This window comes from Mizuhopecten yessoensis, unplaced genomic scaffold (genome assembly GCF_002113885.1).
Source record: "Mizuhopecten yessoensis strain PY_sf001 unplaced genomic scaffold, ASM211388v2 scaffold10913, whole genome shotgun sequence".
Taxonomy (NCBI): domain Eukaryota; kingdom Metazoa; phylum Mollusca; class Bivalvia; order Pectinida; family Pectinidae; genus Mizuhopecten; species Mizuhopecten yessoensis.
This window is the reverse complement of record NW_018408784.1, coordinates 382,742-410,700: the sequence shown is the minus strand read 5'-3', so window position 1 is coordinate 410,700 and position 27,959 is coordinate 382,742. Positions and strand designations below refer to the sequence as shown.

Sequence of the window (27,959 nt, the reverse complement as noted above, 5' to 3'; positions counted from 1 at the left end):
CTGTAGGTGTTGTTAGGCTCTCTCAAAACATTGATAAACCGGTCTCCCTGCGCAAATATGTGACAAGAACATGAATTGTCAACGCAGGAAACAGATTTGCAAATTTTTGCAATGTGTTGTGTTTATATTAACAATTGTTTTAACAACCGAAGCAAAGTCTGAGAAGCAAAATGATTCAAATGCTTGTTTCTGCAAGGTAAGAACACACCCACCTTTCCAGCATGTTCATGTTGTCAAATGTCCAAAATACGCTCGATTCTGTTGATCTATCATTAATCTTTCACAATTGTTAATGCGTGATAATAAATAAATGACATATTCTTGATGATGTATTATTTCAGTTCTCAATAAATTCCTGTCACTGTTATTATCTTTCTTATCATGCTATACTGTCATATATTTCGATCTGTATATATACGTAATAATATGCGTCATTATGGGTAATTACTCATTTGGGATTCAATCACTTGTCAAATGCAATCACCTGTGAAATTTCGTCGTATGGTATGTAATTCATTTCTGTTTAGATAGAAAAAGGATGTATATACTTGAATAAGTGTGGTATATGTTAAAAGTGGTTTTTTTTTATCATGTATTGTTTTTCTTCTTCTGCAGTTATAGTTATATATTCTTATACATGTAGATAAGATTTTATAATAAGAAATATAAGAATGAAATTTCCACAGTAAGAATAAATCTTGAGGTACATATGCATGTAGTGACTAATTGTGAAACAGTTCTGCACTATGCTACTTATGGTATACCACAATTAGTAACCTTTATGCTACTGTTTGTTAATGAGGACTGAAACACTAAGCAGTGAATTGCAAATAATTTGTTTTCGCTTTGTTCAGGGTTTCATGTCATCACAACAGCTATAGTCACATGAAAACATGTACAAGTAGCTAGGTAGAGAAGAAAAGATTAGGAAGAGGTCCTAAGTAACACAAAAAGGGCAACAGATTGATTTTGGTTTCTTCAATATTCCCCAAGTAGAAGCGACAGAAAAAAACAATTTCTTTCGTGACAACATGTGGTGGGGATTCATCTTCTTCTTCGCCTTCATTCGGTATCAAGTTTAACTCTGGTAGAGCGATATACTCGGATGTGCGCTGCGGACAAGGCTAAAAACCCTAAAGGGCATTATTTACAATAAAAGTTGAAAACATCACTATTGCTTAGTTGCATGCGTTGGTGAGCTGGCTCCAGGTGTAGGCGTCCAGCTTCACCTTGAAGGACTCTAATGATGGTGACAAGGCAAATTCTGATGGTAGTCTATTCCTGTCTCCTGTTGTCCTAGGATAGAAGGAGTAACGATATGCATCTATCTTGGTTTGCGGTAGATGGAACGTGTGGCTCCCTCTGGTCCTTTGATCACTTGTGGTCAAATACAGGTCCGCTGGAACAGCCACCAGTGGCTATATGTACAGTAGGCCCTTTTCCAGCATCTACAGGGGATTTTAAAATCAAGCATATCTATAAAATCTTAAAATTGTCAAAAGAATTACCTATATGCATTTATAGTGCTAAGGCACAAAGATGTGGATCAAAATAGAAATTTAGCTTATTTCATAGTAACAGATTTGTGTTAAAGAATATTGACTTTCAAATCCCATTTGAAGCTCTGAATTCTAACTGTCAGTTGGTAATAACAGTAATATCTCTGTTTATTTAGCTGAATGGCGAAGTAGACGACTGTACTTGTAAGGTTGAAAACCTTGACACCCTCAACAATGAGAAGATATACCCTGTTCTCGAAAGCTTACTACAGAAAGACTACTTCAGATTCTTCAAAGTAAGTGAATTTATATACATGTAAAAGAAATCAGGAGTTTCCCAACAGATGTTTGTGATTTTTTCCCATCCAATCATCACAAAGTCTAAATCAGAAACAAATGCCTGGATGATGTGGCATTGGATAAAATGAAATTGCTACATTTGTTATAGGATATATTGTATACTTGTCCTAGAATCTTCTGCAAAAGATAGATAGAGTTCTATATTATATACTCTATTTGAATTTAAACGGGATTTTACAACCAAACTTTGGAAAATGGATTTGGAACTGAGCCTATTAGGTAAAGTTCTGACTTCACTCATTCAGTTGAATTGCATCAAAAAGCTATTGTGAATGATTTTATTAGACATACCAGTTAACTTCATTTCATAATATGTTATGAGCTGCCTGACAGATATGAAATCTGTGAAGGTAATATGATGATCTCTTTTAGGGTGATATGATTATCTTGTGAGGGTGTATGATAACCATTTGAGGGTGATATGATTATCTTGTAAGAGTGTATGATAACCTTTTGAGGGGGATATCGATATGATCATTTTGTCAGAGTGATATTATGATCTTGTTAGGTTGATATGATAATCTTGTGAGGGTGACATGATGATATCTGGAGAGTATTGTGGTGATATTGTCAGGGAGATGTAATGATTTTTTGACGGTGAAATGGTGATCTAGCGAGGTTGATATGATGATCTTTTCAGAGTGATATCTTGACCTTGTGAGTGTGATAAAATAATCTTGTGTAGATGATATGATGATCTCTTTAGGGTGATATAATAATTTTGTGAGGGTAGTGTGACATAATGTGTAACTTGTTCATCTCTTTAAGGTGATATGATGATCTCTTTAGGGTGATATGATGATCTCCTTAGGGTGATATGATGATCTCTTTAGGGTGATATGATGATATCCTTAGGGTGATATGATGATCTTATAAGGGTGATATGATGATCTCTTTAGGGTGATATAATAATCTTGTGAGGGTAATGTGATGATTACTTTAGAGTGATATGATGATCTCCTGAAAGTGATATGGTGATCTTGTGTGGGTGATAGGATGATTTTGTGATGGTGATATGATGTAATGTGTAATTTAATGGGTTGATCTCTTTAGGGTGAAAGGATGATTTTGTGAGGGTGATATGATGTAATGTGTAATTTAATGGGTTGATCTTTTTAGGGTGAAAGGATGATCTTGTGAGGGTGACCTGGTGATCTCCTTAGGGTATTGTGATGGTCTTTATATGATGATCTTGTGAAAAAGAGCAATTGGTTATCCTCTGGCTATGGTATAATATTGAGTTATACATTTATGAAGCTTGCAACCAATCAATGAAGTAAAATCACCCCCCACCCCCACCCCAAAAACTGTTAAGGAATACATGTACTTACAGATATCCCTATCTGACGATGTAATAACATACCATTACATTGTTCAAGCTGTTCTAAGCATTGATTAAAAACCTGAGCAAAAAAGCAAGATGTGAGGAATTTTGCATTTGATAAAAGTTAAAAAATAATATGGTGAAAATTCTACATTCCTTCAAAATATTATTGATGTTCATGAGGGAATGAGACATTATTTGAAATATGGATTTATTGGATTAAAACAAGGACCTTAGACTAGGGTCCATTGGATATTGTTTGATAATGACCCATAACATGACTAATTCCATGTTAGGTTTATCTCTGCCATAATCTGGTATTTATCTACAGATGGAGTTGATATAAATCCTTGATTTGAAAATAACATGAGATGGAAAAATCTTTCAAAAATTGGAGCTTTTTTTTTTGTATCAGCGCAAACGAAATGTTGTCAATTATTTTGCCTCACTGAGTTCCTGTAATTTCACTATCAGAAAGAAATGAAATGTTAGAAACCTTAGGTGTGGTACAAATGAAGGTTGGTAGCATGTTTCTTTTTATTTTATTTTGTACAATTTGGCCCAATATCAGAGCATTTCAAATGATCCTATATGAACTACGAAAATGGAACGGATGATGATAAATGAATTAGTCAGGGGCCCCAAGAGAGGTATTTATATACGTACATGTATCTGTCTCAGAAACATGAGTGGCTGGGTCATGCTTTTGTGAATTTGTTGCATTACAATACAATATTTATGATGATCGAAATATTTTTTCAAATTTCTTCTATGAATATAAGCGAGAATAACTAAACAATGTATTTAGCCATCATGCACACAATATCACAACTGATGCAGTCCATGGTTGAACATTGAACAGTTTCTTGAAGGAGGTTAAAGCTTTATGGGTGGTAATTAATAAGAATGGCAAACATTTGTCATCAAATCTGCTGTGACAGATAATGATAGGTGATGTATAATAAAGAAATAATTATAAACATGTTTACTGTCTGTGTACACGTGTGATGTGGTAATATTCAGGTATATATGAGTCCAGTGAATTACAGTGGCATCTCAATGATCCCAACAACTTCATTCCCAGCAAAAATAACAGGATATTTATACAGCTGAATTATCAGGAGATTTTGCACACACACAGTAATAACAAAGTGCTGTCTTGAATGCAAATATAAGGCTTTGTGAAGGTTGCACTGTATGGCTATATACATGAAAATACACATGATAATCGTCTATATTGTGTATGTAAATGTATATATTATGTGTTTGACAGGACCATATTGTAAACGAGACAAACCCTGTCTACATAAAAGAATTAATTATTGTTATTTTTATGTTGATAAAAGAAAAATTCACATGAACTAAACCAGATGTAACCAGATATGTGCATTTATATTAAAGCTTTGTTCTGAGGTATATTGATATAAACCTGTATATTTATACACACATTGCCCTTCAACAACAGAATTTAGAGTATTCAGCAGTTGTCCAGGAGATAATTAAAGCTTTAAAAGTGGGAGTTGAAATTTTGTAATTTTTAACATTTTTTCTCTGAAATATCAATATATTACAAGGTTGTTATAATGCCACTTAGACAAATTCAAACCCACACGAGAGTCAAACTCAGAATGTTACATGTTTGTTACAATATGATCAGCAGAGGATGTTTGTTACAATATCAGGAGAGGACGATAACACAAAACAGGATGTTTCTGTAGTGTTTCTATTTACAGAACACTGTGTTGTGTTTTAAGAGGTTATAAAAGATAGCCCAAGTACCATGACAGTACACATTGAATTGCAGATTAGATGGTTAGGAATCATCGCAATGTAGGAATAAATTATCGCGGAGGTGGTTTATATTGATTACAGTGTCTATTTCTTAAAGACCTTGAAGTGGACCGGAACAAAAAGGATATTCGATAGGTTTATTTTTCACGTCGAAATGATTTTTCCTAGATTTATTGATCTTTTGTACACACCCATGGGACCTTATTATAACTGACCTCAGAATTCACCGATCAGATTTATAGAAAGGATTTCTTTCTATTCTTGTAGATGATGCCAATTATAATGTTATATTGCCATAAGAGTGTACTTCATTTGGAATGTTAATCATTTACACTGTCTTTTGAGGAATGGGTTTTCATAACTTTATCATGAAAGTTATTTTGGATGGGTTTGAATTAATTCAGTTGTTTTTGCCAAATTGTATTTTTAGGTACCTTGGTATATTACAGAATACGAATAAAGCCAGTAAGACATTGGGGTGTAAATCAAAGTGCATCGTAAGTCAGCTCATGTCCTTTTTCCTGTGAAAGACATATTGGCTACCGATTCTACGCCCTCTCTACAACAAATCTGCTACCATGGGGTTTTCCTGTAGCAGTACAGTTGTATTATTGGCTGTCTTACGTATACGTCAGCTGGTGGCCGTTGTGACACTTTAATGTAATCTGACAATGAATAATTCACTGTTTTCAGTTCGCATTTGAATACAAATGAACAAATGGGAAACGACAAATCATAAGAATTGCAAAAGTAGCGCTGCCGGTGCAATTTCTATAGTTGGCATTTACAAAATTGTTTATTGACTAGCACTTCAGTTCTGACATGTATAATTTATGTAATACTTGAAATCCTGAGAGAAATTTCATCTATTAAAGGTTAAAAAATAAGATTATAGATGTCAACCTCTGAAACCACCAATGAGGGAGATCTCCCTCATTCTACAACATTTTCAATGAGGGAAAAAGCACACAAAACGCTACTGAAACTGCTTTGCTCAATTTATCTTTCCCATTTTATGTATCAAAATAACTCCAAAAAGCATTCATTTGATTCAGACTTGAATGAGGGAGTTTCAAGGGAGATTGGTAAATTTTGGTCAAAACGAGGGAGGTTTGACAGCTATGTGAGATCAGAATTCAGTTAGATTTAAATATTGTATACATTTATGTATTCATGTTAATAATTCAAATTTTAAGTGGGTTTTTTTTTCAAATAAATAGCACAGCTATCATCCAACAATTTGAATGTTCTCCAATACATTATGATGTCATCAAACCTAGAAATTCGTAAAAAAAAATATGCAACTTCCCAGTAATTTTGCCACACAGTGGTAAGCATTGCATTTTTCAGTTCAAAAATGGAAGTCACCAGGTACAATGTATTTACCATTTTGTATTACTGAATGTACTTGATACCATGAATACAGGTATATCTACTGTAAATACGGTACATGTAATAAGGATTGTAACCGGTATATGATTTTTTCAGCAGATTAGGTTTGAATGTTTTTCACTTTATTAAGGTAAATCTGAAGAAGCAATGTCCATTCTGGTCTGATGACAGCCGGTGTGCCATGAAGGACTGCAGCGTATCTACCTGTAAGGAGGTAAGAACTCGTTATCACACCTCTCCGGCTCTGTCAATTTGTGGGTCGTTTTGAGTACTTTGTGCAGAGCATACTGTATCTAATATAATTTCTCACCAAGTGTTGCCGATTTTTTTATGCGAGTACCTCTTGAAATTGCTAAATGCATAACACGGAACTGGAATTGAGTTTTGTGCCCTGCTATATGCAGTCTTATTGCGCTTTGTTCATAGTGTCACATATTGTCTAGGATATATGGGTCTCGTATGCTTGCCCTACTATGTATATTTTCAGAGCTATTTTTGAAACCGAAGTTCGTTCGGAGGTGGAGGCCTATGGATTGTTCACAATATTTTGCCTTTTCTTAAAGTAATTACAACATGTATGAACCTTAATTATACATCACAGTTTCAATTATTTTTACCCTAGGACCAAGTACCCGAAGGACTGAAGAACGGTGCTGCTAAAGTAAGTTTTCCATTTCATTTATAAATCAGTTGTATTATACTATTTAAAACTTGATATACATATATATACAATAACATTTACTGACAATTCTACACTAACAAGTGTAATATATTGATCCTCTTAACAGTCACCTTGTGACCATTGGTCAGACTGTTTAAATGATTGGTCACTTTTACTACCAGCATCCTAATTATTGGTCAGTCCACTCAGTGTTATGATTGGTCAATTTTTTACAGTTTTTCAGCATCTCAGAGTCATATTTTACACCAATTAACTTGTTACTCCACCAGCATCTTCTTCACATGACCATATCAGGCGATGCCTGGGATTATAGCAGCTGTTTTCAAGTATCAATTTGAAAAGGCTATTTAAGTGAGCAAACACTTGCCAGCTGTTTACGAGCATGAATTAAATCATACCTTTCCCATTCCTTATTAAGGGCATTAGGGTTTTGGCACCCACTTTGCAGTAAAACACTTTTCATGACCATTTTATATTATTATGTAATGTAGAAATATTCGAAGAATTTCCATTTGTCATAGCTCAGCCGATTCATTTTGCTCCCTTAATTCAAATTGCATGGTTCAGTCTGCAGTTACTTATATGCTGACCTTGGTTTATGCAAATTATGTTTACCAGTTTGGTGGGTCAAAATACAAAACTAAACAAAACTTTTAATTTATGATCCCATACCCGAATTCAATTTATAACCCCTTACACCTTAGAAGGTATTAATTACAATGTCATTTGCTACTGAGTCCAATATGCTTTTTAAGAACTATGAGAAATAACATGAATTCTACAAATAATACGGCATTAGAATAAAATACCAAATTAATATATATAGTACAAGACTATTAATCTGGTGAAGTCAAACTAACCACGTATTTCTGTCATTCCTTTTTAACTAGAATACATCTTTTAAATTTATAATAAAAAGTAATTCAAATTCACCCAATCTCTGTTACCATCATTTTACCTTGTAATCCTATCTAAAAAGGGCGGGAACAAAATGTCTGCAGATGTTGGCAACATTGTAACAAAACTCTCTGTAGAGTAAAACGTATACCTTATGTGTATGGTAGTCTATTTATTTGTACCTGTGTATTAGGTACATGTAGATAATGTGAAGGAACCAGATGATGTCTATTATAGATTACGGATTACAAAAGACTGGGATTTTACCGACAATAAAGAGGTCTTTGTAACATCTGTCTGTATACTAAGCGTGAATATTAAGTGTGGCTGATATAGCCATAGAACGGATTACAGCGTAAACTTATGCTAAACAGCATGGCAGTGCTACAGTGTGTATACGGGTATTAATCAGTTTTACAATGGTGAATCTGAAAAAAGCATTATGATGTGAATGTAAAGGAAAGTTCTTAAATAAAATATCGGATGGTATGCTTCATTATATTTATGTTGCTTTCAAATCCCTCCAAATTTTTGTGGATTGACAAATGTTTGCCTGGGCACCTGAAACCTCATGCTCAACCTCATGCTCAAGCATGGAGTTAAGTTTCTGCTCACGCCTAATTTCTTGTTCCGGTTATAAATTGACAAAAAAATCTTATTTTGTCAATGATTTGGAAACAAATTGAAGAGAGTTATGACAGAATACTGTTTTCAATGTTTATATTTGCCTTTTTGATCGTTTTACATGATTTAAGAGAGTTGCAAGAAAGTTGGTTTGAGCACAGAATCTGTGCTTGAGTATGAGAACGGTGTCACGAATATGCACCCTGTTGTAGTGGAAATACATTTTGTGTAAATTAGGAGCAAAATTTGGTGTGAGCATAATTATGTCTTTATGAACATAAATGAGTGTTCTAGGCAGTTGGAATATTTGAAAATATCTACATTTTAAAATTAAAAGAATTACTGTCTCTGTAAATTCTTCTGTATGGTTTAGGGTTTGGGGACAGAACCCGGACAAGGCTCAGTTATCATCCAAAATTCTGCACATAAGAATTGAATATCTGTAGCCCACACCAACAAATGATGGACTCATTATCTATTTTTGAAACAGCAGCTAATTATAAACTAGAGTTTTTATTTGTCCTGAAGTCTTGTATATAAGATAATTGAGTGTGTCCTCTGTCCACAGTATGCTGCAGATGCCCAGAACGAACACACTTGTGATGAGGAGCGAGAGTTAGGGGCCTTGAATTCCACCATCAGGTACAAATTAAAAAGCATTTCCATTGTAAGCACACCTTAATTGTTGTCTTTTTCAAAACCCGACTTGGCCATCATGTCCTCTGATTGGCTAAGACTTTTTCAACTCTTCAAACTTGAAAATAATAAATATAAAATTGAAAAAAGTTCATGTAGATACAGCTTATTCCTACCAAGAATTTATGTGATCTCATTGTAGGCTAGCTGAATTAAAATCATTGCTGTTTTCTTAAAAGTCATGGTCTTGTCAAATTATTTCAGCGCTGAGAGTAAAGCTGCGTTCCAGAACTGGACCAAGCACGACGATAAACTGCAGACATTTTGTGAACTTGATGGTACGTACAATTGAATTAAAAATGAACATCTAAATATAAAACATTCTATTGTCTACTTGAAATGTTGTTCAAGACATGTTTTTTCCTGTGTATTATTACTGAAGTATGTGCTCTCTGTAGACCGGTTACGTTGTAATGCTTGAATCTGTTGAAATACTGGAATACTAGCTCACTCCTTCCTCCTTTGATTGTTGACAGGTTTAACTGTACTCTGTGACCCCTATCCTCCATGGACATATTTTGATTATAAACAGGTTTACTGTACTCTTCGACCCTTATACTGTATAGACAGATTTTGATTGTTGACAGGTTTAACTGTATTCTGTGACCCCTATACTATATAGACAGGTTTTGATTGTTGACAGGTTTAACTGTATTCTGTGACCCCTATACTGTATAGACATATTTTGATTGTTGACAGGTTTAACTGTACTCTATGACTCCTATACTGTATAGACAGATTTTTATTGTTGACAGGTTTAACTGTTCTCTGTGACCCCTATACTGTATAGACAGGTTTTGATTGTACTGTTTGACCCCTGTTGTAGATGACAAATCTGCTGATATGGAGTACGTTGACCTCCTGTTGAACCCTGAGCGTTACACAGGATACAAGGGAGTGAGTCCCCACAGGATCTGGAGGAGCATCTATGAAGAAAACTGCTTCAAGTAAGTTCAGTCTATGATAATCATAAGTAATTTGATGTTTTCAGACCAGAAACCTTGTTTCAGAAAGAAAAAAACTCAGAATAAGAAATTTATTAGATGAATGAACCAACTTGAGGTTGAGTTCAAAAACAAAAATGTCTAAAAGATTTTTCACACTATCAATGTTGGCATTAAAGGGATATAGTCAGGGTCAAAAATAAATATCAATGTCTTGAAAGCACACACCAGTATAGTGAGTTCACTATCTCTGCCCTTCCTAGGTCATTACGGACACTAACACAAGTAAACATTGTAACAACTCACAGTAGGACTGATGGTTCGTTCACATTGAAGAGTTCCACACAGCAAGGCCATTATAATCAAAGAAATATGGTACAACTTAGATTAAATGATTCCCCTTTCAGCTTGTTGAAAAAGCAAGGGTTCATGTTGATAGCTACATGGAGATTTTAATTTAAAAAATGATGACTCAATTATTCAAAACATTGAATAACAATGCACAAGGATTATTTTGCGATTTTCTAAATTTGTACTCGAATGACACCTGAATTAAATTTGTACACGGAAGATACCTCAATTTTCAAAATTGTTTTCCTGTTATAGTCTTTTGCTGCTGTTTTGATTTCGATGTCGAAATACCACCAAATAACAGTCCCTATTATTGATGAAAAGCCATCTAAACTTGTTATCAATTACTTGTTTCCAGGCCCAATGGGAAATTCCGATACGGTTCACAACAGTCCTTGGCTGGTGAGTAAACGTCGCCGCTAGGAAAGTGTTTTTGTAGATGTGTACACGTTGTACAGTGTTAAAAGTTTAGTGTGCCTTTTTTATTTTCTCATATTTGTGTTAGCTGCTTAATCACTACACTATAATATTTTCTAATTCTCAAATCTAACAATATTTGCGCCACTAATAAGAATGTTAATTATGTCATTTTACAGACATTTTTGTCACAATTTGGTTTTGGTATCTTAAAACATCCTTGAGAAATTTTGATTAGTACATGTATTTGATCACAAAAAAAAAAGAAACAAAAAATCAGTTACATAAAATGGCTAATTTTGAAGACTGAATCATTATGTGACTATTTCTTCCTAAATCCATGGCTTGTTTCAAGCAATAAAATAAAATGTTATGATGATAACATTTTATCGCGGTAAAAATTCAATTGACCTGGTGTCATCTATTTGAAACACCATAAAACGACCATTGTTCAAATGAAGTGTCATGTCAACTTTTTGCTTTTAGATTTGTCCAATTAGATTTACATGTTAATTAAAAAAAAATCTAGGTTGAGTCCTTACAGACAAAATTTTATAATAATTTTATGTACTGAAACAGATATATTGCATGTAGATTCCGTAGTTCAGATTGCATCTTACAGTATTTTCAGTTTCAAGTTAATTGAGTGTATATTGTGACTAGATATGTTGGTATTAATTTGATGTATTGATTAAAAGACACTTTTGTTATTCCTGGAAATCCAGCCTATTTCAAAGGTAAACCAAGTAGACTATTGTGTCTACTGGAAGGTCAGGGGGAAAGGCTGTTAGGATAATTGGTTACTATAGTTACGGTTCTCTTTAGATGTGGTTTAACATTTCAATTTTCAATTTGCTTTCTGTCACTTTTTTGTTGCAAGAAATATATTTTGTGCACCTCTGATGTATCTACACTGTATATTCGCCTAATATTGATATCTTTATTTCAGTTACTTTACAACATTCCCCGTCTTAAATGACCCGTATTACAGGTGGAAAAAGTGCAGTGGTTCATTTTTTGCAAAAAAAATCTTAAACTTTCAGCCATTAAATTGATAATTTTGTAGGTCTATGATGTTTAAAGTGTAGTCAAACTGATTAGTATTTAAAAATTTGTATCATTTATGATTGGAAAATAATCACTGGAAAAAAATGCAGTTGATAAATAATGCAGACATTGGGTTCTGTTAGTCCTGTTTGATGCTCCTGGATGTTTACATGACGTTTCTATACTATACTATTTCTATACTTTAATAAATTCGTTTAAATTCCGTTCCATAAGCTAAAAACACATTATAGTTATACAATACCTGGTATGTACTTCAGATAAATGTCCGTATGAATTTCAAAGGGGGATAACTCTTCAAACTGCCGATTTCCATAGTTCAGGATTTTTTACTGATCAAAGTGACAAAGTGTGTTCAACTACTGGTTGATTGATACATATGTTTAGCCAACACCTCTTCCATTTCATGAATGGCTTGGGAGTTAATAAAAACAGGCATAATTATTGTAGAAATATCTAATGGAAAGTTATCATCAATATTGAGTAAATTGAACACTGCAGTTAGTCCACCTGTAGGGTAGTTAGTGTGTTCTGTAGCTCTGTGTTTTCTGACTGTGTTATATTTTACACCCTCCATAGCACTTATGATGAAAGGACAACCTGGTAAACTTTCTGTGGGAATAGAACCTGGATCCATAGCCATATCAAATACTTCGTTTAATTATTGATTTAAAAGTAGATAGAATGAAAGAAAGACAAATTTGAACCATTTAAAACGTTTTGTGTTATTAAATTCTCAAAATAAATATTAAAGGTCGGTGTAAGTGATTTTTCTAAAAGTCCTTTTTTACAGTAAGGTTTGAATTCATTCCATGAACTGTTTGGAATACAAATGAATGGTTTTGATTTCTGTAATTTCCATATTTTTTGATAATATTATTTCTCCAGATTTCCTTTAAACATTAAAAATATTTCATTTCAACTTAAGAAAATCCTGGAAGTATGAGCAAATATCCTGTCTCATGTGACAGATACGTTTGTGTCCCAAAGGATGTCAAATTAGACAGATTTTACTGTATTTATATTACTATAATTGATTTCTATACTGTACAAGTACTATTCATCAACGTTGCAGATTATTGGTATATCACCAGGGTATTTCAGACTGATTCAGATAGTTGTAAAAGTGATCATGGTTTTAAAGGATAAAGGATTTTAATATCACTTCTGCCTATATTATCAAAAGAATGGTTCAGATTTGTTATTCTACTCATTGTAGACTCTGTTAACTGCTTATTTTTAATATATCATTTGCTTTATATACATAATTTTGTAGTTGATTAGATTTGGGAGCTTCTTTAAGTGAGCCTATTTGGAAAGCCATATTAAAAATATTTGCTTCATATTTATTTTGAATACCAGAGGCTGTATTATCATATAACCCTGTCTTACAATTCTTTTGCTTTTCCATATTTTTTTTCTGTTTCCTTTTTAACTGGTGTCTGGTATTTCAAAGCCAAATAATATCAGTCTGTTTATCAACTTTTATCAATTTGTTTATTTATCAGATCAATTATGCTAATACAGCTTTTTTCCTAAGGCTATTTATGTGGTTCAAATTCTTTACTAGAATAAGTTCTTATGCAAATACAATGTACATATGTTTTACAAAACCAGTGGTATAAGTTTAAAATTGTAATAATGAAATAGAAAAGAACTAGACCAATTATGTAAATACCATTCTTCTTTCAAAAAAAAAAAAAAAAAAAAGGATAAATCGTTTCCCACGTTTTGTCATTACTGGTATCAAATAAAAAGGAAAAGAATAAACAACATATCTTATCTACCTGGTAGTTGTAACAGACAACAACAAGATATTTAAATGTCACTGTAGCCAATTATATGGACATAAAGGTTAGGAAGTCCTGTTTTAATGGAACCAGTGTCAGCTGCTGGTAATATATAAGGCCTTCTTTAATTGTCCATGGTAGCATATATTCCCTAACCGAGTCAGATCCTGCGTTCTCGTCATTGCTGTTTGACTTATTTGTAATGAATCTTGTCCAGAGAGAGATTAGCCAGAGCTACATGCAAATCTGAGACCAAACGCGGGGGACCTTTAGGTATAGTGTTTCAATTAGCTAGTCGGAGAGTGGACAACTCATCCCTTGATGTTTATTGGTGCTATCTTAATCATTATGGATGACAGTTTGGTTATATTTGGAATGTATTATTTACTAATCAATCATTATGATTAATGACTAACTGTCTGGACCTCAATGCTTCTATCATTTTGCATCTTACACAGTGCATATAAACATTTCTGATTTTGAAAACTGTTCTTGGTGGGTTTTGTTTGTTTGAAAAATGTTTTGTTTCAAAATTTAAATATACCGTAATGATTTTATGATTTTTTCCTCCGACACATCAGATAACACATTTGAAGGTAACATCAGAGGCAACTATCGTTACTATACACAAACCTTATTCCTGTCTGTTCTGATACTCTTTGTTTCAGCTTTTGTTCCACTTAGTGGTTGCCATGGAAACCTTTTCTTTGTAATTTTATTTTTCCAATGACACATATTGTTGGGGAACAAGTGGTGTCAAGTTTGATAGCTTAATGAAAGGTTCAGGTAAATTTTAATACATAATTTTCTACAAATATTTCTTAAAATTATGAGAAGTCTTATTTATATATTTTACCCCCATAGGGATGATTTCTATCCCAAAATATGATATACCAGGTAGAAGGATTTGTTTTCAGAACCAATTTTGGTAAAATCAGCACTGGTCTTCAAAGAGGTTTAAGACATTTGATGTGGTTTAACTCCAATGTGCTGGTACGTAGCCACGTATTTGACTCAGCATCTAGACCAGCTTGTCTGACCTCTAACCAAGGTCATATCATAAATGTATAAATGTTGTTTCTTTTGGGGCAGCCTTTGTAAGAGTATCAATCGTCCTGATCAAATTCAGTGTCATTATAAATTATTGTACGTAAATATAATGAAAAAATAAAGAGCAGTTGGAGAGATATGTTCTTTTACGAAAAGAAAAAGATAATAGAAGACAAAGTCCAAGTTTTTATTGGTGGTATAATGTGTCGTTACACTATCAAACTTGATTCAGCTGGTTTCCAATCTATTTCAGGCAATTTACACTTTGTGGGAAGCTTTCCAAATGAGGTTTTACACTAGGTGGGGCATGTGGTCCTTTTTCACCTGTATATCAGGATCACTGAGCAGAACCTGTGTTGAGAGATTGTTTGTATGCAATATCACCTATACCCATTCAACAACCCATTTTCTAATTGGTGTTTTCATCCCTCTTGTCATAAATATATTCAAACACCCATCCCAACATCTTATCTTGTAAAACATCTTATCTTGTAAAACATCTTATCTTGTAAAACTCAAATCGTTATAGAATTTACAAGCAGATTTTTCTAAAAAAAAAACTCAATTTGTTTTTATCAGTTCCAATGTTATAAAGTGATGTACAATGTATAAATATATTTGTTGATAAATCAAAACATTTCAAAACTAGATCTTATCATAATTGTGACTAAACCTTGAATCATTTGTTAAAACAAGTATTTTTCTCCAGTAACAGTCCATTGTACGATATTCTTTTTTATTAGATTTGTACCGCGTATTTTACAGATGTATAGGTGAACTTTATTGATGCCTTGTGCCATCTCCTCGGTCTTCCTCCTCCTCCACACGTCCCCCATCTGTCCCCAGCGGTGGTCTCTCAAGACAGGTTCTACTGCCTTCAGTACAGAAGGAGCTTGTCATACATATCCAGCCTCAGTAAAATTGCATTAACTAAAAACTGGGTCTTAATTACATGTACATGTATTATATAATAACAGGTGTTCTGGTATACAGGTTTTCTGTGAATAAACATTTAAGTGTTCATATATTATTGTTGTTTTGGATATAACCTTGGAATTACATTTTAGCTCATCTAGTCAGAGAAATCAATTAAACTTATGGCATGGTGCAGTATCCTTACCTGTTTTTGATTTGATTTTAAAACCAAAAAAAGGCTGGGGAGGGGGATCATGGGTCTCAGTCCCTTTAACTCATTCACCCCTACATATCTAAACTGGACTTGCCCAGTCTTTGATTTGATAAGGTTCTAGTGTGACTTTAGGGGTGATTGGGTTAAGGTCCCTTAAAATGGTCTATAGAAACCATTTCTTGAAGTATTCTTTGAAAGAAGAACTTTTATATTGTATAATTGTTTAAGAATGGATTGGATTTAAATCATTATCAATCAACTTATTTTGAATATTTGTTTTCTTGCTTAATAATAAAACGATTTTGCATATTACATGATTTGTTGTCTCCAATGTGGATAAAATTGTTCGTAAAACATGACATTGCCAAACTGACATATCAAAATATTCTAATGTCATTCCATGAAGGATAGCTATAAAGCGGAAAGGGGGGGGGGGGGCATTCCATGGGGTTTATAGCCTATAGAGTTAGGGGACACTGCTTTACATTTGATAAAATCCAACTTTATATGTTTGTAAAAATTAATGCTTGTTTTATTTTGCAATACTTTTCAAAATGTATTGTCATAATGAGTGACTGTTTTAATTTGTTCTTTGGTCATTGATGTTGTCACATGTTTTTGCCCTCTATTTCTTTGTATATATATGGTTATGACATAAGTTTGATATCAATTAAAAATGTAAATATTCTTATATTGATTATGAATCCCAACTAAATTCCAATGGATGCGTAACATCATCTAAGTGTTTCAACATTGGCTAAGCCTTATCTTTAATGAAATTAAAAGCTATATATGAGTTTCATGTGTGAAAGGTCACACAGTAAGTGAAAATTGATTCAGACATAAGTGTTTAATTCTTTCCTACAAGTACATTACTTCACTGTCAAATCTATAGAAAAATAGAGTTACATAAATGCTCTCCTTCCTAAACTACAACTTACCTTTGAATTTATTGTAGCATAAATTGTCTCAAAACTTTTTTTATCAGTTTAAGTAAAAATTGAATTATACATTTGACAAATTTAGACATTCTTATGACACCTTGCATTTCTTTATACAAGCTTCTAACATTTTTATTTTTGCCTAATATTTGCTAACATGTCATAATTTGTCTATTTGATTATATTATCTAATATATTCGGTTTTAATATTTGCAGTTTTGTAATGTGTGATATCATTTTAATATTTCGTTAACTTTTTTTGTACTTAACTCTTTACTTACATTAGTTTTTGCCATGTATTTTGAAAACAAAACGAGTGATAACACCACAAGTTAAACTCTCCTGGTATGTGTTTGTGAAAATTGTGTCTTAGGTCCCAATACATTATGATGTTGTTAGTTTTGAGTGTTGGAAACCCAGTATTCACGACTTGTGATTTAATCGTTCCCAGAGATGTGCCTTGAGAAGCGAGCATTCTACCGTCTGATCTCCGGCCTCCACACCAGTATCAATCTTCACCTGTCTGCCAAGTACCTCTTCCCAGGTAAGTCTTCTAAATCTATCGTAAAAATAGTTTTACACTCCTAGGTAAGTCTACTTAATCTATCATAAAAACTTTTACACTCCCAGGTAAGTCTTCTTAATCTATCATGAAAACTTTTACACTCCCAGGTAAGTCTTCTTAATCTATCGTAAAAACTTTTTCACTCCCAGGTAAGTCTACTTAATCTATCGTAAAAAAAATTACACTCCCAGGTAAGTCTACTTAATCTATCGTAAAAACTTTTACACTCCCAGGTAAGTCTTCTTAATCTATCATTAAAACTTTTACACTTCCTGGTAAGTCTTCTTAATCTATCATAAAAACTTTTACACTCCCAGGTAAGTCTTCTTAATCTATTGTAAAAACTTTTACACTCCCAGTTAAGTCTTCTTAATCTATCATAAAAACTTTTACACTCCCAGGTAAGTCTTCTTAATCTATCATAAAAACTTTTACACTCCCTGGTAAGAAAATCTCCATTGATACTTCATAATTAACAGTTGATGCCCGGAACATTTGAGAAATTAAGTTTCTATTTAGAAGCCACATGACCCTTACAAATCTCACCCCGACCAGCAAGGTCCTTGAAAATTAGAACTTGCCGTTTTATCATTGAAACCTGCTATGATTAACAGAACATTTAAGCCTGATAAGGTGGTCAGATATTTAACAGGTGGTCAGATATGGCAATCACCTTGTTAGATATGCTTCAGTATGTATATATCTGTCACTTCTTGAATATTAAGCATTGAGGACAATATAAAGAGCTTCTAAAATAATGTACAATGATAAGTTAATGATGTGATAATGACATTGTTTCGGTAAAACTTAGGATCAGCAAATAGAAACCAGTCCTTTATAAACATGTTGGATATTTCACCCCTGAGACTTCTTTATGAACTATTCCAACCATTGAATTGGAAGAGATCAAATGTGTCTTCAGGGGTGAATGAGTTATAAGTCATGTGTTAGTTAAATCAGGTGTTACTACACAAGACAATGAGTGTGATGTTACTTGTATACACATTTATCATGAGATTAAGTTGTGACTTCACTAAACTAAGTTCATTTTTCTTTTGAAATTGTTACTCTTTTGGGACTTCCTTTCCATTTTACACCAAAAACAATTAATCATCTATAAATAGCTTTTAAAGATTTCTTTCAAAAGTAAAAAATCTTCATGACCAAATTTGTTATACAGGTATTTGTATTTTTGTTTGTTTAAAAGTGTATGAAGAATAGTAAGTTTTGATAAGACAACTTTACAAATTTTAGCAACTCTCTACAATCCTGCTACTTGGGGACCAAACCTTAAGGAATTCACGGAAAGATTCGACCCTGACCCTACCAAAGGTCGTGGACCACAGTACCTTAAAAATCTCTATTTTACCTACCTAGTAGAACTGAGGGCAATCGCAAAGGCAGCACCATATTTAGAAAAGGTCTGTATGTCTGTCTGTTGTGTCCATCTGTCTTACTTTCTGTCTGTGTGTTAGTCTATCATATGATTATATTTCTGTCTGTCTATCCATCACCGAGAGTTCTGTCATGTACTGAAATCTTTAGGGCTGCTAGGATTTTGTCGTTTCTGAGTTAAATGTACTCGTATTGGTTCTAACATGGCTAGTTACAGTTCCAGCTCAACCTACAAGTAGAAAGACATGAATTGTGCGAAACTTAGAATTTATGATAATTTTGGACCAAGTCTATTTCCAGTTGTAATATTGACATTAAAAATGTGCAACATATATTTTCTCTTTGTTTCTACTGTTACTTTATGTATCATGATACATATCGTATCGTGACCACAGTATCATGATACGTATCGTATCGTGACCACAGTATCATGATATGTATCATATTGTCATATTGATGTATCTTTGCGGTTTAGAAATCTCTAATATATCATCTTTCAACTCCGGAGCGGGTCCATTTGTCCATTTCACGATCCAGTCATCCCTTTACACAACAATACTTAATTTATTCCATCCAGCGATCCAAATTCATCCTTAATCCCCAGCTTTAGAGCACACTTTCTGTAACATCAGCCAAGTGCTCACATAGTTTATTTCTAGTGAATGTCGTTTTGAATCTGTTGTTTTGTTTTGGATATTGTTAATGATCACTGAGGCATTTGACCGCCTGTTTGGGGTCAAATTAATTTGCCATTTAGAATATTATTCATGAAATTAAATCATTGATTTTTTTTTTATCTCTGCATCTTCGATTGTGACATTTTAGTTTTTCCCGGGCTGATTCAAAGTACTATGACGATGAATATCTTTATTTGAATATGATATTATTTATAAAAAAAAAAAAATACAATACATTTCCATGTTTATAGGAAGAATATTTTACCGGTGATGCAGAGGGTGACAGTGATGTGAAAAAAGGCATCAAAGATTTCATCAAGATTGTAAGGTAAGTTTTGGAAATGAAAACTGAAATCAAAGGCACCTGTCTGGTGCCCTATGGTGCAAAATGGTATTGGCCTCACAGTTTGCCCATGTGTATTCATTTTATTCCAATCTCCTTTTCCAAGTTTTAACAACAATTTAAAGACATGAGTTGTTGGCTGAAAAAAATCGAAGGTTACAGTGTAAAGGTCAAGGTCACTGGGTTTTATAACAGACAGTGACATTGTTGTCTTGGATACTTCACTTTTGCTCTCTGCATGCACCCCTAGAATATGTTATAGCAAAATTGCAGGCAGGCTGCTAGCTATTTGATTGGTCTATGGTAGAAAAAAAACTGACCAATTTTCTAGGCTGATACCTGTCCTTTGAATGTTACGGAGGGGCGACACCCAACTTCAAAGCCAGACAATTTTACTGTTTCGTGACCGACAGATTCTTTTGATTTACATCAAAGGATCAAACTAAGTCTTCTTGTCTCATCAACAAGATGGCACATATTGAGCGATATATTCCAGGAGTGCGGTGAGCGTAAATTAGCGTAACCACTTGAATGTGGAGGATGTGATATTGCCCCTATAATAATTCTTTGGTCTATTTTAGACTTGAATATCAGAGATAAAAGTCACAAGGTTGAATATATTGAAAAACATGTGCATCATGTGGTTTAGTACATGAACTTTGTTGCTATGAATGACTAAAACAGAAATAAGTATAACTGTTTCCTTACAGGTCATTTCCCGACCAATTTGATGAGAGTAAATTGTTCCAGGGAATACCAATGGAAGCTGGAAAGCTCAGGGTAAGGCCTTTCTCTTAACCCTTCACCACTGTAGACCATAATGGACTCATCCAGATCAATGCATGGAAGAGTCTACTAAAGTTACATAGGGAGGAAAGGGTTAATTCATGGATTGTTTCAACATTATTGTGTTTATGTTAAGTATAGCAAACTAATTTTCCATGTTGTGGAGTCAGGATATTTGCCATGTTTGCTGGGATGAAGGGCTATCAAATTAACTTACATTCAAGGTTATGGTCAAATGTAGACTACTTCATTCGTAAAAAAAAATCTTCTTATGAACCATGAGGCTTGGAGTATTGATATTTGGTCTATAAAGCTTGCTAGAGTGAAAGGTTATAAATTTCGGTCAAATAAATAACCTTGACCCGCTTCAAATGTACTAAACATCGTATAATTTACCTTTTGATATAATCATACCTATTGTTATAATGAGATGAACATGATTTTCTTGTTAACTTATATATTTTAATGAGAAGTTAGACAGTGGCAGTGAAATGAGATTTTGTTTTTGTTTACAGGAAGAGTTTAGAACCCATTTCCTCAATATTTCTCGAATCATGGACTGTGTTGGCTGTGACAAATGTAAATTGTGGGGCAAACTTCAGGTACAGTAATGGAGCAGGGACCACAAACAACACTACAGTTTTCCTGATTTCAAGAGCAGTTGGACAGATTCCAAGATTGACAGTTATAATTGTTCATGGCAGTATAATTCCCGATGTAATGTATTACCTATGTGATAATTATGAATTTTAGCAAGGTTTTGTCAAGCTAAAAAAGGCTTTGGTACAAGTTTCATAAATCTCATATGAAGTGAAAACAAATTCTAGATCCACCAAGAATTTATTCCAAATATCTGCAAAAAAAATCAAAATTTTCTAATCATCACCCAAAGTTCAAACATTGCCAACATAGTGTTCTGACTTCCCAGTAGGCATTGTTATAGAGTAATACATAAAGATATGGTCAGGTGTGTGTAGATCCATCGTAAAACACTATAGTCACGTGATAATTTTTTGTATTTTAGGTACAGGGAATGGGAACAGCACTGAAGATTCTATTTTCAGGAGATTCCATCGGACCGCTATCTACTGTAGACGCTCTACAAAAACAAGATTTCCAACTCAGAAGAACTGAGATTGTCTCCCTTTTCAATGCATTTGGCAGGTAATTCCCCCTACCCCAAAATTTAGAAGCCATGATAAGAAAAATCGACCACACATAACTGTATTTCCAGAATATTAACATTCTGTCTTAATCTTTATGAGCTCACCTGGTTAGAAATCCAGGCGGACCTGCAAATATTTATATATTTATCAACATCAGATTACTAGGTCCAACCTTATTTTATAAACAAACAACTCTGGTCCAACAGGTTCAACCATTTGGATCACGATAAATGAATACAGCCAGTGTGATTTGGGTTCGAAGTTATCTCCCTTGGGTGTCAAATATATATAAAAATAGAGTAAATATGTAGCTTGGTGGAATGGGGTTATTCTAACTGGGGATAGGGATAAAGCCTTAGAAAGCATGCAATGTGGATATGGAGATTTTACTGGTAAGACAAGCTGTAATAATCATGAAATAGGGATACTGAGTTTATTTTTTATGGGTCAGACATATAGAAATCATATTAAATTGAGACTTTGTCAATACCCTGTACTCCAAAGCTTTAAGGTCTATGTTACACAAGTGCTTGGTTAAATTTCTACTTTATAAATGAAAACTTTAATCAGGTATACATGAAGGGCTTATTTCCACATACGATTCAAAGCTGGCGAGTGTAAAATCTGTTTGAAAAAGGTTGGGCTTATTGATGACAATAGCCTTATCACTGGTTAAATATAGTTTAAATAAATACTCACTTGGACCTGCTTCACTGAAATGAATCTTTTATTTTTATTTTTCAGACTGTCCAGCAGTATTAAAGAAATACAATTATTCAAAGACATGCTGCGGTGACACTAGTCCATTAAGGCGATGAGCTATTCCTTTTGAAGAGATAGGTCTACTTAAGCGCAGTGACATCTCTCCCTATAAGCAATTCTGCAGTGATACATTTTCCTTAAGGCTGTTTGACATTAACACTTGTGACACTGTAATACTAGGGCTATAGTGAGTGACAATGCTCTTTTTGGTAACTGTAGGAATCTCATTGTGCAATTTCTGTCGTTTCTGGAATGCCTCATGAGGTTTTCAGTCAAGTCATAAGATGTGTGATCTGCATACTGCCTAGTCTGTTCTCATAGATAGCTTTAATTTGTTCTGAAAAAATATCACAGATTTTTTATTTCACATGTTCTTGTTAAACAATGGATATTAACATATTTTTTTCATTATATGACAGCAACAATATTAATGTTAACGTACATCTTTTGATAGCTGGCTAAATTATGACTACACCATTGAACTGGAGTTCTTGTATATGTTTTTCTATGGCATATTTGTAGGGCGTGCCAATTCATATGACATTGTGCTAATCTGTTTAAGTTTGATAAAGAGCTAAAATTTTAGTGCGCTAATGTAAGAACGTTTGGAAAATATTTTGATTTCCTGTTGCTGTGATAACCAAGGTTGTTTTGTTCAAGGATGTTAATGAATACTATTTGTTGAGTTCAGATGCTGATCGTCTGATGTCACCGCTACTAGTCATGACAGATGAATGTTGATAGAAATTCAGAAAGATTATCATGTCATTATCCATATTTGGTTGATATTACGTGAAATATGACATTTCTGTGTTGTCGGATATCAGAGAGCTTACAAAGGACAATTTTCCAAAGCTTTGGCAGTTTGACAAATGTTAAACTCAAATTTTCAAAAAAAAATGTATTTTTTATATCATACAAAAGTTTAAAAAAAAATCATCTTTTTAATTTTATTAAAATCCTTCATTAGCATCTTGAAAAGACATATCTTCAATATAGGATTTGCTTCTTTTACCTGTCATTTAGGAACGGACATTGGGCAAAAGCCTAAATCAAACATAAACTTGAAAATGGTAAAAATATAGCTCAATATTGATGTGTTGGTATCGATTTTAATTTTAATGATGAAAAGAATCAGGAAAATATAAGTATGCATTCTTTTATTTTTAGAGAAAAGTTTTGAAAATTTGATCAAATTGTCAAACTAACAAATTGTCAGGGTGCAGACCGTAACCATATTATAAATATTTTCTACAGAAGTTTTTCTATATCTTTTTCATTTGATTAGTATTTGTATTGTTTAGTATCTCAACATAATCTAAAGATATGTTATTAGTTAAAAGATATTTACCATATGTGTTGGAGATTTACTACAATAGTGAATTAGTATTGGTGCTTACCTGTTTTGGTATGAAACCTGTACTGTGTAAGATGAAATGCTATTATTTGATTTAGTATTTTCTCGATACCTGTGAGTTATGATTATTTCATCTTATTATCAATTTTTTTTTTTTTGATAATGTGAAGATTTTCCTGCATATAAAAAAATTTCCTGCATATAAAAAAAGGGAAAAAATATACAACCACAAAAAGTGACGATATAATAGTTCTTATTACTTGCGACATCAAAAAGGGATTTTGGTAAAAAAAAAGAATGTTTAAATCACCAAAGTAATATTATTTCAGCCCGGAGCTCCTCTTAGATGAACAATTTAGATAGATAAGTTGTTCCTTGGGATGGTCAAGCTTATGATATTCTTGAAAAATTGTTTGTGAAATTTAAGGTATGACTCGAGCTCATTGTATATACCATATTACAATAAAAAATCAAATATTGCCCGACTGAGAGAAACAACTATCAATACATAGTGAATTATTGTATTTTTTTCCTTGCAAAATCTTGATCGAAAAAAAGTTTGTTTTTAACTTTTTTTGAGAAAGAGAAAAAAATATGTTTTCAAGATTAATGAGGAAATGGCATCATTTGATCATTTGAAACTTTTCAAAATTTCTTTTTCCAAATTAGTTAATTAATTATTGTTGATAATATAAAGAAAATGTTCTAATTCTTGAATACTGCCAGTAGATTGCTGGCCAAATTATTAACCTGGTGGGGGCTTCATGCTTTGCATTGTTAGTTGTTTTATTCATTAAAAGCATTGTGAAGTATTATCGCCTGTTCTGAGGAACGACATTGTAACTTAATGTATTTGTATCTTTGGTGAGCGTAATGTTTAAGTTTATGACAGTTTTCTATTGAGATTCTTTCCCACCAAAACAGATATTCCCTATTAAACATACTACACTGTATAGATATATTTTTCAGTATTAGTGTTTGAAATATGACATTTTATGCTTCCTCCAGGAAAACTGATTCTTTTTGAGAGGTACTATTTAATCTTTCTGTGTCTCGAAGCCTGTAAAATTAAAAAGTTGAACATAGCCTCTATAGAGGATGTTAACTTCATATACACCATACAGATTCCATAATGTATAATTTATCAAATCGTAAAAATCTGGTGACACATGCACAGTCATGGAACTATTTAGGTAACATGGCCAAATTAATACATTATATTCCTGATATTTATGAAGATTTTAAATAGGCCACAAATGAAGTATGAACAGATATTATATTCTGTAATTCACTTTTTTCAAAATCATAAACTTTTATGAAATTGTAAATTTTATTACTATGATTGTATGACATTACCTCAGGTGACACTGATGTCCTCAAGGGAACATTTTGAACTGTCACCTTTATGAATTTAAAGTGTAGCATTTTATAATTACCTGGTTATAAGTTTATAAATGTATTGCTTTTATTTTTTTTCTCCACAATTTTGTACATTCCACATGTTACCCATTCAGGGTTAATGTTTGTTTTTGTTTGTAGAGACATACAAAAGTATTTAAATGTTATTATGCACATAAAAAAATTGTTCTGTTTTGTTCCGACACATTTTTTTCATAATTTTAACCAAACCTAGAACAATTTCAAATCAGTCTGTGTAAACCAGGCCTTTTACCTAGCTCGGGTCCATTTACTCATTCACCCTTACATATCTAAACTAGACTTGCACAGTCTTTGATTTGGTAAGGATCAAATGTGATTTTAGGGGTGAATGGGTTAAATGTGTAAATTGAAAATTTGTAAAATATATTTACCCATTGAAACAAAAATTATTCTGATTAAAACCTTTGGTTGTATTGTATTGTGAACTGGTGTAGTTAAAGCAGTATTTACTGTTATAAATGTCCCTGTATTTAGGAATTCATCGCAAGACTACTAAAATAATATTTTTAAAGAAACTGGATTGAAACAAAAGATACTATGAGATTGCAGCATTTCCAGACAGAAAGGAAAGGCAAGATACATGTATTAACAAATTAGGTATTTATAAAAAAAATGAATATGTTTATGTTATGTTTTTGTGATGCATTAGTGATTACTGTGTGTATAATGCGTATAATTAGTACAATTAAGTTATCATTCAATTATCTCTGTTACATGAACATGTGGTTCATCATGGGTATGGGTAGTTCTCTTCTTCCTAAATAAGTCACTGATAATCCCAGGGTTAAGCATTTAATTTGCAACTATATATCTCAAATAACATTTTAAAACCATTGTTATTTCACCAGCATACATGTCGTACTGTAAGTCTTTTATCTTAATTGGTCTTTTGGTATAAAATGCATTTTTATTGAAAGTATGAAAATACAGAGATGATTCAGTACTTTGTATCAGACATTTCGGTACAGAGATGATTCAATACTTTGTATCAGACATTTTGGTACAGAGATGTTTCAGTACTTTGTATCAGACATTTTGGTACAGAGATGATTCAATACTTTGTATCAGACATTTGGGTACAGAGACGATTCAGTACTTTGTATCAGACATTTCGGTACAGAGATGATTCAGTACTTTGTATCAGACATTTCGGTACAGAGACGATTCAATACTTTGTATCAGACATTTTGGTACAGAGATGATTCAGTACTTTATATCAGACATTTGGGTACAGAGATGTTTCAGTAATTTGTTTCAGACATTTTGGTACAGAGATGATTCAGTTCTTTATATAAGACATTTCGGTACAGAGATGATTCAGTACTTTTTATCAGACATTTCGGTACAGAGATGATTCAGTACTTTTTATCAGACATTTCGGTACGGAGACGATTCAGTACTTTGTATCAGACATTTCAGTACAGAGATGATTCAGTACTTTGTATCAGACATTTGGGTATAGAGATGTTTCAGTAATTTGTTTCAGACATTTTGGTGCAGAGATGATTCAGTACTTTATATCAGACATTTCTGTACAGAGATGATTCAGTACTTTGTTTCAGACATTTCAGTACAGAGATGATTCAGTACTTTGTATCAGAGATTTCGGTACAGAGATGATTCAGTACTTTGTATCAGACATTTTGGTACAGAGATGATTCAGTACTTTGTATCAGAGATTTCGGTACAGAGATGATTCAGTACTTTGTTTCAGACATTTTGCTACAGAGATGATTCAGTACTTTGTATCAGACATTTCGGTACAGAGATGATTCAGTACTTTGTATCAGACATTTGGGTACAGAGATGTTTCAGTAATTTGTTTCAGACATTTTGGTACAGAGATGATTCAGTACTTTATATCAGACATTTCGGTACAGAGATGATTCCGTACTTTGTATCAGACATTTCGGTACAGAGACGATTCAGTACTTTGTATCAGACATTTCAGTACAGAGATGATTCAGTACTTTGTATCAGTCATTTCGGTCCAGAGACGATTCAGTACTTTGTATCAGACATTTCAGTACAGAGATGATTCAGCACTTTGTATCAGACATTTGGGTACAGAGATGATTCAGTACTTTGTATCAGTCATTTCGGTCCAGAGACGATTCAGTACTTTGTATCAGACATTTCAGTACAGAGTTGATTCAGTACTTTGTATCAGACATTTTGGTACAGAGATGATTCAATACTTTGTATCAGACATTTTGGTACAGAGATGTTTCAGTAATTTGTTTCAGACATTTTGGTGCAGAGATGATTCAGTACTTTATATCAGACATTTGGGTACAGAGATGTTTCAGTAATTTGTATCAGACATTTCAGTACAGAGATGATTCAGCACTTTGTATCAGACATTTCGGTACAGAGACGATTCAGTACTTTGTATCAGACATTTCAGTACAGAGATGATTCAGCACTTTGTATCAGACATTTGGGTACAGAGATGATTCAGTACTTTGTATCAGGCATTTGGGTACAGAGATGTTTCAGTAATTTGTTTCAGACAT

General features: G+C 33.1%; 1 protein-coding gene across 3 annotated transcripts; it reads left to right on the top strand.

Annotated features, from left to right (window-relative positions):
* Window positions 1–16: 16 nt before the first annotated feature.
* LOC110463502 (ERO1-like protein alpha) lies at window positions 17–26,709 on the top strand. 3 transcript variants are annotated; one of them, XM_021518131.1, is made up of 16 exons: window positions 17–196; window positions 1,676–1,795; window positions 6,497–6,580; window positions 6,989–7,027; window positions 9,138–9,211; window positions 9,470–9,543; window positions 10,092–10,212; window positions 10,919–10,962; window positions 14,414–14,428; window positions 17,404–17,496; window positions 18,772–18,938; window positions 19,841–19,917; window positions 20,643–20,712; window positions 21,234–21,320; window positions 21,743–21,882; window positions 22,629–26,709. In XM_021518131.1, exons 1-16 carry the CDS (start codon window positions 71–73, stop codon window positions 22,678–22,680), a joined length of 1,383 nt encoding a protein of 460 aa, XP_021373806.1. In that variant the 5' UTR covers window positions 17–70; the 3' UTR covers window positions 22,681–26,709. The 3 variants fall into 3 exon arrangements, with proteins under 3 accessions (XP_021373806.1, XP_021373807.1, XP_021373808.1); XM_021518132.1 differs by lacking the exon at window positions 14,414–14,428 and adding an exon at window positions 11,703–11,714; XM_021518133.1 differs by lacking the exon at window positions 14,414–14,428.
* The last annotated feature ends 1,250 nt before the right edge of the window (window positions 26,710–27,959 follow it).